Source organism: Camelus bactrianus, chromosome 7 (genome assembly GCF_048773025.1).
Source record: "Camelus bactrianus isolate YW-2024 breed Bactrian camel chromosome 7, ASM4877302v1, whole genome shotgun sequence".
NCBI lineage: Eukaryota > Metazoa > Chordata > Mammalia > Artiodactyla > Camelidae > Camelus > Camelus bactrianus.
This window is the reverse complement of record NC_133545.1, coordinates 45,206,358-45,223,544: the sequence shown is the minus strand read 5'-3', so window position 1 is coordinate 45,223,544 and position 17,187 is coordinate 45,206,358. Positions and strand designations below refer to the sequence as shown.

The following is a 17,187-nucleotide window of genomic DNA, read 5'->3' as shown; positions in this document are numbered from 1 at the left end:
TGGAGCTTAAAAAGTTACATATTAACAAATAAGGACCTGCATTTACTTCCTTGGAAAAACTAAAACTGATCTTGATTGAACCCAACTGATTTCAGAAATTGATTTTCTGTAATATAATTACAGCTGCCATTTCACTAAAAAAAAAAAAAAAAAACCACCTTTTTTTCCCTCAGAGAATTTCTCTATTGTGTGGTGAGAATTTTTCCTACCATAGAACCAATCTGTAGAGTTAATGTCCAAAAACCTTTAGGTATGTTTGTGTTTTATAGCATAATGCTGCCCTCCACTTGACTGCTTCTTTCTCTCTTGGCATTATTCTTTTAGTCTTTCCAACATTCCCTCCTGTCCTCACCCAGTTTGGGAGCACTAAAACAGATGAACATAGAAAGGAAGGAAACTGTATTAGAGTTTTCATGTCAGTGACCATTTCTCTTCATTTACTTGTCCCAAAGACATGAATTGAATCAACGTATATCAGTATCTAAAGTATTGTTACCATATATCATGTAACATAGGATGTTGTAGAAGATATATTGGCCTAGTACCTGGAACTTATAAGCCAGTCATCATCTGTTTTCCTGGAGAAACAGGTGATCTTTATAGCTCATACTTTGAGCAGATGGTTAAAGGCTGGAAGGGTGGGTGGTATTCTGAGCCATAGGAGTATAACAACACATCTAGACTGGAAGAGCCGTGCTGAGAAGCAACAACTCAGCTAGCAGTGAATGAGAGTTTATCTTACACATTGAAATGAGTGAGAACAATGCATAATATTTTAGATAAAATAACTAACTGCAAGATGATGTTAGAGTACCTGTTGTATAGTGATAAAGCTGAATACAAGCTTTAGTAGGTCAGAGCTCAAGCCTTGATGTTGGACTACCTGACTTTGCCACTTACCAGTAGTATGAACTCAAATAAATCACTTTATCTCATTTTGCATCATCAGTGTCTATGTCTGTAAGGTGAGGATAATAATAACATACCTACTACCTTTGTTCAATACATACACCGCAGACTCTCTCTCATAGAGAGTATAGTTCCTGGCATAAAACAAAAGCCCCCAATGAATGTTAAAAGATCTTTTCTTCCTTTTTTTTAAGCTTTATAATACTACCATAAGAGTATTAAGAGTTTTGCAAGGTTAATGATGCTAAATTAGATATTTGTTAACAACAGATATTTGTATGAAAACAATTAGCAATTCTAGCTTGTTTTGTAAGAGTTAAGTAATTGTGTACATATTTTCGTATTTTTTTCCCAATAGTGATAATCATTCCATGATACCATGTTGAGTGTCTTCATCATGCTATCTTTGTCAGGCTTGTGTGATACTTTAAGAAAATTAACAAATTTACCTATTCTCATTCTTTGTGGCGTTCTCTAGTCTTCCTAATTTTTTTCTTGTCTAAATCTAATAGAAACTTGTTCCTCTGTTTAAATTACATTTGGTCTTTTAACATTTTTGTTTCATAACAATTATAATTTCTTCTTTATCAGTTTATTTCATGACTTAAAACTTCTTCCGAAGTGTTTCTTTAAAATGTTGCTAATATATAGCCCCCCTCTTCCAATGAAAAACTTACTTCATTCTTTTGAATTACCTGGAAAATATACTTAATTGAAAAAAATGCATTTTTAAAATTAGAAGGTGTATTTGAATTCTGAAGGATCCATTCTATGTGGTAGAAATAACATTTAAAATATTACAGGTATCAGATAAAGTTTAATTGATACTGTTGCCACTTGAGATTTGGATTTTTCTTCACTTACAGAACTGAATCTTAAAATACTAAATGTGTTATTTGTCATCTTACATGGTTTCATATATAAATTAAATCTTTATAATTATGCTTTGCCTATCTTCAAAATCAGACAGCAAGCGTTTAAAAGAAAAACAACACTTAAAAGATGGAGACTGCTTAGTGTTCATTCTAAGTTTGGATTTAAACTCTGCTTTACTCCCACTATTAAAGGATAATTAGGACTACTTATTTCCTGTGACAGTGTGATTCATGGTTCATTTTCTGTGGAAAAGATTGCCAGATTATGTTTTAAGTTTTTTGGTTTTTTTTTTTTTTTTTTTTTTTGAAACAGGAGTGGATCATTCCCCTAGTGAAATCTTATGGTCCTTCAAGATTCAGTTCAAGAGCTGCCTTTCCTGAATTGACCTTTTTTGCTGATTTTCAAAATTGGGAAATGGTAGTTTTAGGATTATGGGGTTCTCAAAATGATTTTCATTATTTTTTAATGGTAATCCATATAATGATTATGTTCCTATTTTTATTTTTATTGTGCTTCATCATTTATTTTAATAAAGCATTAACAGTATCATTGAGAGTTTGAGCCTAGATTAGAAAGTTATTAGGAAAGTCTATTAGGTTAGAAACATGATACATTTTTTAGTGTCATTGGCCTATTCATTTTTTCATGGCTTAGTCATAAACATGAGTTTTCCATTACTTTTAGGGTAGGAGTAGAGGCCAAGATTTATTCTATTTTATGATAACATTTACTGTGAAATCTGTTACCTCTGATTGAAATACTAGATTTGGTTTCACTGAATCAAACCTTCAAGTAGTATCTTTTAAAACTTTATAAAAAGGAAACAAATCAAGAAGAAAACCACAGTCAGGAGCAAAATAATGTGTGTTATTACTTTTATATATTGTTACCTTTTCAGGCTCATGAGAGACTAGAAGATTCAAAACTAGAAGCTGTCAGTGACAATAACTTGGAATTAGTCAATGAAATTCTTGAAGATATCACTCCTCTAATAAATGTGGATGAAAATGTGGCAGAACTGGTTGCTATACTCAAAGAGCCTCACTTCCAGGTAAACTTTTCCTATCATTCTTCTTTCAAGTCCCCTTTATATTCCCAAAATATTCTCCCTTAGTAGTTAAGTTCCAGTTTAAGGTGATATTTTTTAAAGATTATTTAGGGCCATACTTTATAAATTCCAGCTTAGATATTTTAATATCTTAATATGGTAGGACTGCATAAACAGACACACATGCTACACAGATGTAGTGTCTGCCATAGGAATATATCAGAACGGATTTTTCTTTGTGTAATTTAAAAAAATTACAAACCCTACTTCATCATCAGACCACATACTAGAGATATTTTTCTCCCTGTGAATTTTTCTTCCTCACTACCACTGTTTCCCAGCACTCCTTCTGACCAATTGTATACATTTTCAGTATTGCTTCTAAGACTGGGGTGCAGTTGGTGACCTTGGAACAAAAGAGAGCTATATGAGGATAGGAACTATGACAAAACATACTTCCCATAGGTACAAAAAATAAGTGCAATTTAAGCATTTGTCTATATAGGTGAAAAGTTAATCATTTTATTGAAAAATAATTAGTTTCACAAGAGAAAGAGAGGTGGTGGAGATTTCTTCTAAACCTATAACTAAGTGTGGTATTGGGGCAGTATGAGAAAAATAGATTACTTAAAGAGAATAGAAACCCCAGAAATACATCCATACACAAATGGCAACATGATTTATGACCGAAATATTTTAGCGGAGAGAGAATGGACTGTTCAATAAATGGTCCTGGGATAGAAGAATAAAGCGTCACCAGCTTGCAACTGCAAATCTTAGCATTAAAAATCAAAAAGACTTTCTGTGACTCTCTAGCAGTGTTAACCTGCAGAATATGTAGATTTATAGTAAGATGGTTCCTACATAAACATGAATCTTAGGTACAAAAATATGGACACGTGTCAGAGACACCTTTGTGCAGAGGCCAGTTAACTGAACCCTCATAAGGCATACTAAGATAATTTGGACTTTATCGCAAGGACATTGGGAAAACCTTGGGTAGGGTATGGGGGCAGGTTATTAAACAGGGAGAGGTCAGAGTTGTGGAGCTAGATGATTGAGTACCAAGGCAAGAGATTGTGATGGCAGTGTCTACAAAGTGGGAAATGTGAGGATTTTCAAGTTTTAAGCAGTAAAATCAACAGGACTTGGTGGTTACATGTGACAGCTGCAGAAGAGAAATGTGGAAAGTTGATAAGGTCAGGATTTCTGACAAACAATTGATGACACCTACTGAGATAAGGAACACTCTAGGAGAACTGTTTTGGACATGTTAATGTTAAGATAACTGGCCATATTAAGTTTGTGCATCGGATAGAGCTTTTGTAGCATGCTATATTTTTTTCTATAAGTATATAACATTTAATGCATTAATTTATATAAAGGTTAATATATATAATTAGAAAATAGCAAGTAAAAATAAGATATTAAGACATTGCATTTTTACTACCTAAATCACTACTGTACTAGCATAGCATGTATTCTTCCATATTTTTCCTAGGCATAAATATACAAATTTTTTTCTTTGCTGATTGAGATCATTTTGCATGAGCTATTTTGTAATATGCTTTTTTTTTTCAGTCGTTGATTTCCACTTTTCCATTTCAGTGGACCTCTGTCTCATATAGTACACATTCTGTATTCATATATCTTCATTTGACACCAAAATATTCTTTACAGCTGGTTTGTGCATGAGTTTTCAACCTAGGTCCATGTGGCATCTGATTGGACCATCCCTTTCTCCCTTGATGATGATGTTGGCCTGTTGAAGAGACCAGGCCATTGTCCTACAGAATCCATTCCCTGTATTTATTTGGTTGCTTCCCTGCTGTGTTGTTTTGTTATCGCTTCTATTTCTTATAAACAAGTTTTACCTAAAAGGTTGATGATTCAAGTTAATTATTTGGAACTAGAATGTGATACAACATGAACTAATCTACATCAGAAGATGTATAATACCTGGTTGGCCGACAACTATTGATGCTGAGATTGGTCCCTTAATTAAGGAAGGACAATGACAGCCTAATCCTACCTTTGAAAACCTTTCCTCTAGGAAATAATCTAGTTTGTTGTTATTCTGGCATTATACAAATGCTGTTTCCTTTCAACCATTTACTGGCTGATCAACACAAATTAATAATCCTTGCCTGAATCAGTATTTTCATTAGAGGTTACAAGATGACATTTTTCAAATTCTCTCATTCTGTATTTATTAGCTGGTGTTCTTATTTAAAGTAGAGCTTTTCCTCATTGGGTGGGCTGTTTAGTTAACCTATATTGCTTTCCTACTGAAAAGTCAGGGAAATGCTGGATCCTTCCTTTTACCAATTTTCAAAGTAAAGAATTGTTTAAAATAGCAGTCTCAATGGTAACAAATGAGTTTTTCCAGTCCAATTTTTTAAATAGCATTGTGGACTTAGAGATTTTTCATTAACTCAGTGTGCTTAGTCCGCTACAATCCTTAGCTTTTTTCAGTTTTTCAGATTATCATGACTTTGGCCACTGTTGTAGATTTTTAGTATATGAAGCTGAAGTTCATGAGAGTTCTGGACCAAAGATATAAAACTGGAGCTCTCAATGTGTAAGTAGTGGTTCAAGTCGCAGGGGTGGATAATATTGCCTAAAGAAGAGCGTATAGGGTAAAAACTAAGCAGCCCAGGTTAGTGATTTGAGTAACTTCCAGCATTTATAGGAATAATCATTATATATGGATTTGTGAATTTTTTTCTTTTTGAAACTTGTCTCTCATATTATTTTTATGAAATGACCAGAAATTACCAATTAAGCCCATAAGCTGATGGCTTCTATTCTGAACCTGTTAACATTTGCTCCCTTCTTTCTGTTTTGATCTATTGATTTTGAACTTGCATTCCCACACTCAAAAACTTAGCTTTATGTCTGTTTGCATTACACAATTACAGCACAAATTATATACACACACACAACACACACACACACATATACATACCCCCTCAAATTATAAGTAATTCCTAGAAAGCTAGATCAAAGTCATCCATGATGATAGCACATATACAGTAAATGTAGGAGGTAAAAGTAAATTCAGGACCATTACTAGCTCTTTCTCCCCTAAAAATGTAAATTTTATTCCCTTATTGGTAATACGGAATTTCCCATCACTGACAAAAGATGCTGATGTTTATTCATTGGGTATCTTTTTAACAGATATTTTGTACACGTGAAAAATATGTTATTGCTAACAACAGGTTTAGAATAAAAATTGTAGTCTTGGTATTTGAGTTCGTATGATAACTAATAAATAGGAATTGGTTAAGTATTGAATGATGATGATGGTGATGACAGTGGTGGCAATGAAGTTCAGTCTTCCACTGCATCACACTTGGAAACCTAGGTTCAGTTTCCACTGAACATGAGACTTTTAAAAAGTCACAAAACTATCAGTCTCTTCAAATCTTTTAAAACAAGGAATACGATATTGTTTGATAAGAAGTAAAACTGTATATGTTAATATTTCTTAAAAATATTCTACATACATTTGATTTAACTCATATTTGGGAATTTAATAATGTGTGTCTTGGAAATTTTTACTACTCTACCTGGGATAATGAACTAGTTATTTTTAATAATTTGTTCCATCTGTAATTAGTAACCACAGGCTGTTTGAATCCTTCTAGTCACTTTTGGAGGCCCATGATATTGTGGCATCAAAGTGTTATGATTCTCCTCCATCAAGCCCGGAAATGAATAATTCTTCAATCAATAATCAGTTATTACCAGTAGATGCCATTCGTATTCTTGGTATTCATAAAAGAGCTGGGGAACCATTGGTGAGTTGATAAGTCAGTGCCTTCTTAAATCTGAAATCTGATGTACTTGTGGCCAAGACACTACTCTGTCTCATTTTTTTCTGTTTCGTAATTTGTATCATTATGAAACCTTATTCATGTTTGTTTTACCAGTCTTCTTTGGCCTTTGTGTAAAATACACAGTTGATGCTCTCTCAATTTGACTGAGCATACAAAATTAAACCAAAATTAAAAGTTAAATTGAAATAGAGGCAAGAAGTTTGCCAATAAGAAGCAAAAATTTTAGGAGATAACTGCTTTCTATTTTTCCTATGCCCTTTGAAGAAATAAACTGAAGTTTCTTGCCAATTATAGTATCAAAACACAGAAGAAACTTGTTATTAAAAGTTAAAGACATGGTAGGACTCTGTAAGTAAGGAAGTTTACAATTTCCTGCAGACATTAATATTTCTGGGCTCTGACTGTAAAAACAGTGACGTGGAAAAAAAGAAAAGCCGAGAACACCACCATCAGAATGCACAAGTACTTTTTCTTGCTCCTTTGAGCTTCCTTTTATCCTGTGGGATGCAGCCTAAGATATGTTTCGTTTTCAAGGTTAACCTTGCCATAGAGGTCCTTTTTTAAAGGATGGCATGTGTTATCACAGTTGCACATGGTTTAATGCAATTGGAGTATTGAGTCAGGAGAGAACATGGGTAAAGTAAGAATGATTCATTCTCCTACTTTTAGAATTATTTTCTTATATATAAATATTCATGATAATTTTAAGATTTCTTCCTAAAAACCTAAAATCTGTCATTCCGTTCCTCATTTCCTTTAGGGTGTGACGTTTAGGGTTGAAAATAATGATTTGGTAATCGCCCGAATCCTTCATGGAGGGATGATAGATCGGCAAGGTCTGCTTCATGTGGGAGATATCATTAAAGAAGTCAATGGCCATGAGGTTGGAAACAATCCAAAGGAATTACAAGAATTACTGAAAAATATTAGTGGAAGTGTCACCCTAAAAATTTTACCGAGCTATAGAGATACCATTATTCCTCAACAGGTTAGTAATAAAATTCTTGCTAATATTAAGAATACTTTTACTTCTTTAATCACACTGTTGGGTATAACTACTGGTTTCTACTTTTTTGCTAAAGAAAAAAGAAAAAAACTGCCTGATCTAATTGTTCTGAAGTACCTTATTTTGTCATAGGTGAATTTTTTGATTTTTAAACAATTAATACAATCTTACTGCTAAAAAGGAATTAGTTAAGAAATCTCTTTGTGAACGCCATGAACCCTGGCATTTCAGTAATATACAGCTATGTATTAGAAAAACCATAAAGGCTTTTAGTTGTTAATCTAACAAACATCTTTGGTGCCTGTTATGTTCCATGCCCTGTGAGAAAACAAGCATGTCGTCCTGATCACCCCTCACTTGGTGTTCCTATGATAGGCTAAATAGAGAATGAGGTCAGAAAGAGAGGATGGGTCCAGACTGAAAAGAATCTTGAACACCTGGTCTGCGCACATTTGATCTGTGTTTTGTAACTCATTTTTAGGTAAAATGGATTATTGAACACGGGCATATTTTAATGACAGTGATCATCTAACTTCATTATGTCGAGTGAATTTCAAAAAGGAGAGAGGTTAGATCATGTAAACAGGAAGCAGATTTTGGAAGGTGTGAAGTAATTTGGGAAAGACAATTCTAATGAAAGGCTATGAGGAGGCTTGGTTCAGAGACTCTTGCCGCCACCTACTAGCTTATCCTTCCTGTGCTGCTTTTTCTCATCTACACAGTTAGGGGTATTTCTTTTCTCAAAAGGTTGTTGGTAAGGATCCATTAAGTTAATTCGTGTACAGCTCTCATAGCAGCACCTGGAGCATCCTGAGTGCTCAGCGGGTAACTGCTGCGGTTGTTGTGATGGTGCTGATGAAGTTGTGTCGTAGTTGTAAAGAAAGAAAAGGAAATAAAGTAATTGCAAAGGAACAGTGGGCAAGTGTGGCAGTGGTGTGTTGAAACTAAGAAGAGGGTTTTCCGATCTAGATAATGTAGAAAGAAGAAATACTTATCAGTGTTTCAGATGCCTTTAATTATTCAGGTTTATTCCAGAAATGTATTGTTTCACATGTGAGTGAAATTACAAGTTTCTTACATAAGATACTGCCAGTATCTCTTACTTTAATACTGTTAATATGAGAATTTAAAAGACTAGTTTTTATATTTCTATACAATTCTTTGAAATAACATGTGTTGAATACCTGCTCTATATTGTTTCTTGGAGGATAAGAATAGTCAGTCATGAATTTTAGTATGTAAATTGGATTCCTGAAAATACATAGGCTTTTAATGAACTTTGGTTGAAATGAAGGGTAGAGATCTTGTCTTCAAGGAAAAGAAATGATATTAGAAATTAGACATTTTAAATTGCTAGTACCTCTCAAACTACCTTTGTTCTTCAATTGGCACCTAAGTAGATTGGAAAAGTAGAACTTTTTTTTTTAATTATATGTTAGTTGTGACAGCGTTTTTTGTTTTGTTTTGTTTTTTTCCTGCGCCCCCCACCCCCCACCCCGTGGTTCAAACTCCATAGTTACTACCGGCTCACTATGGCTATAATGAACTTTTACAGGAGAAATAATTTTTTGTAATACCAACAGCTAGTACTTTGCCAAATTCCTTTGTAGATTCTGCACCTGGCAAACTGTCTGAATGATGTGAAATGCAAGGATATTTAGCCCTTTAGTGGGCATACATTTTTCCATGTCCTGTGCCTTCTCAAACTGTGCTTTTTATTTAGCCTTCAGAGCTGGGTGAGGGCTTTGAAATGGGGAAGGAGAGGTCATCCAAGCCTGAGGCGGTCTCAGGCCCATCCATAAAAAAGAAGAGACTAACATGAAGGCTTCCAACAAGAGAGCTAAAACATATCCACACTGGGACATTCTCAAAGTGAAAGGGGCAACGATTGCTAATTATGCTGCAACAGTAGGACTGTGCTGGGCACACTGTGGTCCTCTTGCTAAGAGACACTAATGGGAAGCAAGGGCTTTTAGCCTCTTCAGCTCTGCCACTCTCACTCCCTGGAAGCTCCACCATGTTGTCCTGGTGGGCCTGTCTCAGCTCTTTCTCTTACTTCCTTGAGAGCAGATGGAAGCCAGGAGCTCTCCATTCCAGGGTGATGTTTTTCAAAGCATGATCAGTAGATCACCTTTATCAGCATCATTTGAGGTGCTTACTAAAAATCCAAAATCTTTCTTGAGACCTAAGAATCTAAATTTTTAAATTTAAAGACCAAGTTGGGTTAGAAATTGCAGCTGATTCTGAAGGTCTTCAATTTACGTGTATTTTGGGTCCCCACAGGCTGTTTAAAATTCTTTTTGTTTATTTAAGGCAAAAATGTGGGAATTCTCTTACTCATTCTTTGAGGCCATTACAATGCAAATATCAAAAATATTATGAAAAGAAATTATAGTTTTGTTTCACTCAAGGATATACATGTAAGAATTCTCAACAAAATATTAGCAAATGAAACTTAATGGTACATAAAAAGATAATACAACATGTCCAAGTTGGATTTATCCCAAGTATGCTATGAGATTTTGTATTAGAAAATCCATATATGTAACCAAACATACTAGCAGATTAACAGATTAAAGGAGAAAAATATCAGAAAAAATTTGATAAAATGTAATACCTATTCATGATTTTTTTAAAAAGATTAGTAAATCAGGAACAGGAAAGAACCTCTATTTAAAAAAAAACAAAACTAGAACAAACGTTATTCTCAGTAGTTGACTGTTAGAAGCACTCTTTAAAATCAGGAACTGGACTCTCAGCTGGTCTGCCTGAGACTACTTGAGTGCCAGGCCCAGTCCCCTACGAAGCCCCATTTCCTCTCCAACAAGATGAAAAAAAAACCCCACCAGAAACCAGGAGAAACTTGGCAAACTTCAGGCATAATTGTGCTTTGGTTAAAAAGAAGCCACCTTCAGATGATTTACAGAGTAACAGATGATACAACAAATATGTTATAACAGATGATAAAAAATCGTCAGTTCTCCTTAAAGAAACTAGGAATAAACAATATCTCTGATGTTAAAGAGGTAAGTATGTTTGCAAACTAGGGAGTGATGATCCACTTCAGCAGTGCTAACGTTCAGACATCTCTGGCAGCAAGCACTTTCACCATTACCATCTGTGCGAAGACAAAGCCCGTGACAGAAAGGCCACTCAAATCTTAGGCCAGCTTGATGTCAACAGGCTTTCAAGACATTGGCAGAAGCTGGATGGAAAAGCACCACTATTTTTATTGGGGTGGAGGGTGATCTTGTTCAGAATTTTGATGAGGCTTCCAACAGTGAGGCAAACAAAATTGACTCCACTTCTTTTTTAAAAAATAATAAAACTTCAAGAATTTTGACTCCTTTAAAAAATTTTGTTGAGGATGTAGTGAAATTTAGAAACCTGTAGTATTTTAAATTTTGAGGCCCTTGGACGCTGCTGCTTTTTAAATTACTTATTTCTACACAATTTTTTGTTTACAGTTCATTAAGCCAAAGAAGCCAGAACATCAAGTTTGAAATAAGGATTAATAGTCATTGCCTAATTAAAAAAATTAAGAACTAGAGAAGGATGTTCATTGGCTCCACTTATATTTAGTATTTTATGGAAACTTCCATAAGCACAGGAAGACAAAAATAATTACGGAAGATAAGATTTGGAAAGGAGAAAATAAAACATTATTTTCAAATAATAAGATTTTTTAATTGAAGCTCTCCCCAAACTATACATTATTAGAAATAATTTAGCAAGGTACTTGAAAATAAGATTAATATACAAAGTCAGTTTCATTTCTGTATGCCACCAGCAAACATCTAGAAATATAACTAAGACAGCATTTATAATAGAGACAGAGAATGTCGCATTTATAATAGAGACAGAAAATGTCACATTTATGTCTAGGAATAAATCTAACAAAAATATTCAAGACCTCCATGCACAAAAATTATGAAAATCTAAATCGAGATGTATTGTATTCATCGACAGGAAGACAGTGTTATAAAAATACCAGTTTTCTTCAGATTGACTTACAGATTCAATTAAATTCCAATGAAAACTCCAATAAGATTAGTCATAGTATTTGATAAGATGAAGAGCCAAGACACTTTTGAGGCAGAAAAGCAGGAATAGGGACTTAATGTGTAGGAATTAAGATAGGCGGCATTGGTATATGATTAGACAAAATGATCAGTGGAAGACAGAGTTCAGAAAGACATCTGCACACATATGTTACTTTTCTATCTGACAGAGATTTGTCTTTCAGTGAGAAAAATACTATTCAGGTAATAAAATTGGTTATTCAGAGGTAATATAGGAAACTGTGTTCCTGTTTTATTCTACATACACAAATCCAGTAAAAGAGGATACATGGTTGGTAAACACGTGAAGAGATATTAAAAAATCACAGTGTGAGATACCATTTTGTAACATGCAGTTGACAGAAACTGTAGTTGTGAATCCAGAGTATTCTACGTTGCTGGTGGCAATGTTAATTGGTATAACACATAGTGAGGAAAAAGGTTTAGCGTTACCAGAGTTGAATGTTTACATACACCAAGACTTGGAATTTCTTAGAGCAATTCTTACATATGTACAGCTGGAAACATGTAAATCCCGAAAGATTACATCCATATAGCATGATACTATCTTTTTTAAGTTTTAATAACCAAATATGTACTTTTAAAGACTACATATAAGTACGATAAAAACTATACAAAAAGGAAAGGAAGGAGTTTGTGAACACAAGATTCAGGGTGAGGATTACCTTTGTTGTTGGGGAAGCCAGGGTGATGGGATGGAATGGAATGTGGGCAGGGGAACCATGTGTAGCCTCTGTTTTGGGTAACTAACCAAATTAAAGAAAATTAAAAGCAGGTTTTGCATGAACCAGTGATTGAAGTAAAACATAAATTAAGAATTAGTAGTAGTATGATTCAGAGCAGCCTAGGTTAATATTTTTTTTAAATAAATTTTTTGACTAACAGAAGCTTCAATTTGTGTCCCACATATGGTTATTTACCATATAGGAATATGAATAGCCCCTCAATTCTTTTTTATCTAAATATATAATCTAGTCTCCTTGCTGATCTCAAAATACGTTGTTAGTGTGTCTGCATTAAACTGAGTAGGCAGAGTTCATACACTTTGAAAATCTTTAGTAAAATAGCATTCTCCCTTAATTATCTCTGCTATTGTCATAGAGAACTTCTTAGCAACTCTGATCACTGCATTGACTACGTTGTCACTTACTCTGATTTGCAAACTCAGATGGACCTGAAACTATGGTTTGAGACTGAGAGTGTGTATGCAACACTTGCACCATGTTCAGCTGACACATTCCCACATTATCAGCCTTCTTCTGATTAACCATAAAGGTCATGGTGGAGATGTTTCTCTAGCCTATCATCCATTTGATTTCTCTTCTCCTAATTATGATCATTTGCATAGGCACAGCATGTTCCTGTGCAATATTTATTTTGTCAGTTCTTTAACTATGTTTATCTTTACTTTTTAAAACTATCTCTGAGGCAAAGTTTACATAAATAGCATGGACTTAAATTGTACAATTGTTAAGTGTAGACATATCTATGTACCCATGAAGCCCTCAACACCATTGAGTCAGTGAATGTGTCTCTCACCCCTAGAAGTTTCCTTGTGTCCACTGTCTTTCTTCCCTCCTGTGCCCTACCCGCCCAGCCTTCATGCCAGGCAAGTACTGCACTCCTGTCACTATAAATTAGTTTACATTTTCTATGTTTTTATATAAATAGATTCATACAACATGAATCCTTTGATTTTGCTTTTTTTTTTAATTTGACTCTTTCACTCAGCATAATTATTTGGGGATTCATCCATGTTTTTGTGTGTATCAGTAGTTGATTCCTTTTTATTGACAAACAGTATTCCATTGCATGGATATACCACAGTTTGATTATCGATTAACTGGCTGATGAACAGTTTTGTTGTTTACAGTTTGGGGCTATTATAAATAAAGATGCTATGGATATTTACATCTAAGTCCCTTGGGTAAATACCTAAGAATTGAAGTATTAGGTCATATGGTAGGTATATATTGAACTATTAAAGGAATGGCCAAACTATTTTCAAAAGTGGTTGTACCAGTTTATTTTCCCACCAGTGTTATATGAAAGTTGAAATTACTGCACATCTTCACCAACATCTGGTATGGTCAGTCTTTATAATTTTAGCCATTCTTATAGTTGTGTACTGGTATCTCATCATGATTTTAGTTTGCATTTCCCTAATGACTGCTAATATTGAGCATCTTTTCAAGTGCTTATTTGCCATGCTTATGACTACTTTGGTGATGTCTTCAAATCTTTTCATTCATTTTTTATTGAGTTGATTGCTTTCTTATTACTTAGTTTTTGAGAGTTTATTATGTCTTGATAAAGTATTTGATTGGAATTATGATTTACAAAGATTTCTCCTAGTGAGGCTTGTCTTCATTCCATTAGCAGTGTAATACAAAGAACAGATGTTCTTAATTTCTGTGAAGTCTAATTTGTCGTTTAAAAAATTTTTTCTATATAAAAGAAATCTTTGTTCTATGTACATAAATCTCTGTACAACACAAGGTCATAAAGATTTTCTCCTGTATTTTCTTCTAAAAGTTTTATGGTTTTATAGTCTACATCTGTGATCCATTTACCCTGAGTTTTTGTATAAGGTGTAGATATGGATACAACGACTGGTTTGGAGGGTTGGGGGTTTTTTTGGTTTGTTTTGTGTGTGTGTGTGTTTTTGTTTGTTTGCATGTAGGTATCCAATTTTTCCAGCTCCATTTGTTGAAAAAAATATTTCTTTCATCAGATTTGGAAATTTTTTGACTGTTACTTCTTCATATATTTTTTTCTGCCCCTCTATTTCTCCTGTCCTTTGGTGACATCAGTTACACATATATTCAGCAACTGGAAATTGTCCCATAGTTCACTGATATGTCTTTTCACTTATTTCAATCTTGTTTTCCCCCATTATTTCATGTTGGACAGTTTCTATTGCTGTGTCTTCAGATTTACTATGTCTGATATGCTGTTAATCATGTCCAGTTTACTTTTCATCTCAGATATTTTTGTCTTCATCTCTAGAAATTTGAATTGAGTCTTTTTTTACATCTGCCATGTTTCTACCTAACATGCCCAGTCCTTCCTCTAGCTTCTTGAACATATAAGTACAATTTATAAAGTTAAAAATAATTATTTAAATGTCCTTGCCTACTAATTCAATGATCTTTGTCATTTCTCGGTCACTCTTAATCGGTTAATATTTCTCCATATTTTAGGTGATATTTTCTTGATTATTTGCCTGCCTGATCATTTTTGATTGGCTGCCAGACATGAAGGCTGCTAGACCTTGTGAAACGCTGGATATTTTTGTTTTCTTAGAAATATTCTCAAGCTTTGTTTTAGAATAGTTAAGTTACATGGAAACAGTTGGATCCTTTCAGATTTTGCTTTTTAAGCTTTGTTAGGTACAACCAGAATAGGATTTAAGTCTAGGGCAAAACCCTTCCAAATACTGAATGCTTAATGAATTATCAGGTTTTCCCACTCACACTGGTGAATATAGAAACTGTTCCTGACACTGCATGACCTCCTGGTATTGTTTCCCATAATGCTGGTTCTTTACCTGATCATACACATGCACCGACAAATACTCAGCTGAAGGCTGGAGGGAGTCCTCTGCAGTTCTCAAGCCCTTTCTCTGTGCAGCCCTTTCCTCACTGATTACTCTTTTCTGTGCACTGTAGCCACCTTGATCTCGCAGCTCATCTGCTCAACTTGGAGATCACCAGGCTCTACTGAGTCTCCCTTCCTGAGTTGCATTCTGGAGACTTTCTGTGCAGTTAACAAGACCAGTTGTATAGTTCAATCTTGTTTGTTTCCATTTCTTAGGAATCTCTGTCTTTGATGTCTTGAAAGACATTTCAAATATTTTGTCAGATATTTTAGTTTCTGGTTGGAGGGTGGGTTCTTGTTACTTTGTATTAGTCAGAAGTGGGAGTCATTTTATCTTTATTTTCATTAACATAAAAATTTGATTTTTGAGTAAGTGAATCATTCGCATGATTCAGAAGTTAAGAAGTAAGAATATGCATTTGGCTGAAATCTCCCTTCTGATCCACTACCAGTCTAATCCCCACTCCGGACTGTTAAACAATTAGGTTGCTTCCAATCTTTTGTGATTAGGAAATACTTAGTAGTTAATAGTCTTCTACATAAGTCATTTTGCATATGCCTGAGTAATACTGCTGTTGAATACATTCCCAGAGGTGGATTACTAGGTCAAAGGTTTTTGCATTTGTAATTTTGATAGCTACTGACAAATTGTCCTCCTGTTACTGAACAAAAAGTTCGTGTGCCCAACACACAGGCCAAACAAACTAAAACGTTGGAGTTTGGAGCAGAGAGAGGTTCATTGCTGGGCAAGCAAGGAGATTGGGTGGGTCGTACTTAGAAAAACCCAAACTCCCCAATGGTTTTGAGAGAAATGTTTTTATAGGCAAAATGTGGGGTGAGGGCAGTAGGATGTATGACTTTCTTTGGATTGATTGGTGGTGAGGTAACAGGGCAGCGTTCCAGGAATCTTGTGCTTAGCCTGAAGTTGCCATCCTTCACCACGTGGGGCCCTTAGTTCCTGCAGAACTCAAAAATACTGTTAAGTATATTCCTTGAGGAGGAACTAGGACCCTGCCCCAAGGCTGCAGTTTTTTCGTTTTGTTTTGTTTTGACTGTTCCTCCTTTGTTAATTCATTCCGTCCCTTTCCTGATTAGCAGCAGTTTGAATCTGCCCTTTGGAACTCAGAGAAGGTCAAGGAAGCTGAATGAAGCCTAGTTCCTATAAACAAGAAATGGAGGACACAGAAAGGATTTGTACCAGGGAGGACCCCACAGGGTCCTTCTCCGTTTCACTCCCAAGGAATTAAATCAGTTCTTCCACCAACTTGTTAGGACTGTGAGTCAACAGGCACTTACCTATCTACAGAATGATATCAGATACTTAGATTTCTATTAATGTGATACGAAAAAAATGTTATTATAACAGTTTTAACTTGTATTTCTACTCTGAGTGAGGTTAACATCTCCTCCTCTGTTTAAAAGACATTCGTTCTTCCTTTCTTCTCTTCCATCTACTTTAGATTGTTGGTCATTCAGTTCTTTTAGTGATAAAAATATAAGATTGAAATATATTAGCAGATTGTATTTAGTAACTTCTTAATAACAAGTGAGCAGTTAACATCCATAGCCTATTAATGAAACACTTTAAACGGTATATAATAAAACATAATTATACTAAACCTAGTCAAATCTCAGTGATTTACAAAATGTTTAGATCAAAGTTTGGGTTAATTGATTTTTCAGACAAATTTTCAAAGTTTAGAATAAAACTAGTTTAATCTGTGTTTTTGAGCATAAGAGTAACGTTCCAAAGCTAATTTGGTTAGTGAAAAAATAGAATTGTTTCTTCTAGAAATCTTTTACATTTAAGTGATACGGTTT

The 17,187-nt window shown here is 34.5% G+C and overlaps 1 protein-coding gene across 4 annotated transcripts in view; it reads left to right on the top strand.

Annotated features, from left to right (window-relative positions):
• The window catches only part of PALS2 (protein associated with LIN7 2, MAGUK p55 family member), a 103,705-nt gene that overhangs the window by 60,317 nt on the left and 26,201 nt on the right, over nt 1-17,187 (top strand). For all 4 annotated transcript variants that reach the window (XM_074367337.1, XM_074367338.1, XM_010968629.3 and 1 more), the window contains exons 3-5: nt 2,684-2,836; nt 6,487-6,639; nt 7,439-7,666. In XM_074367337.1, the coding sequence (XP_074223438.1) occupies nt 2,684-2,836; nt 6,487-6,639; nt 7,439-7,666 (534 nt within the window). The remainder of the gene's footprint in view (nt 1-2,683; nt 2,837-6,486; nt 6,640-7,438; nt 7,667-17,187) is intronic.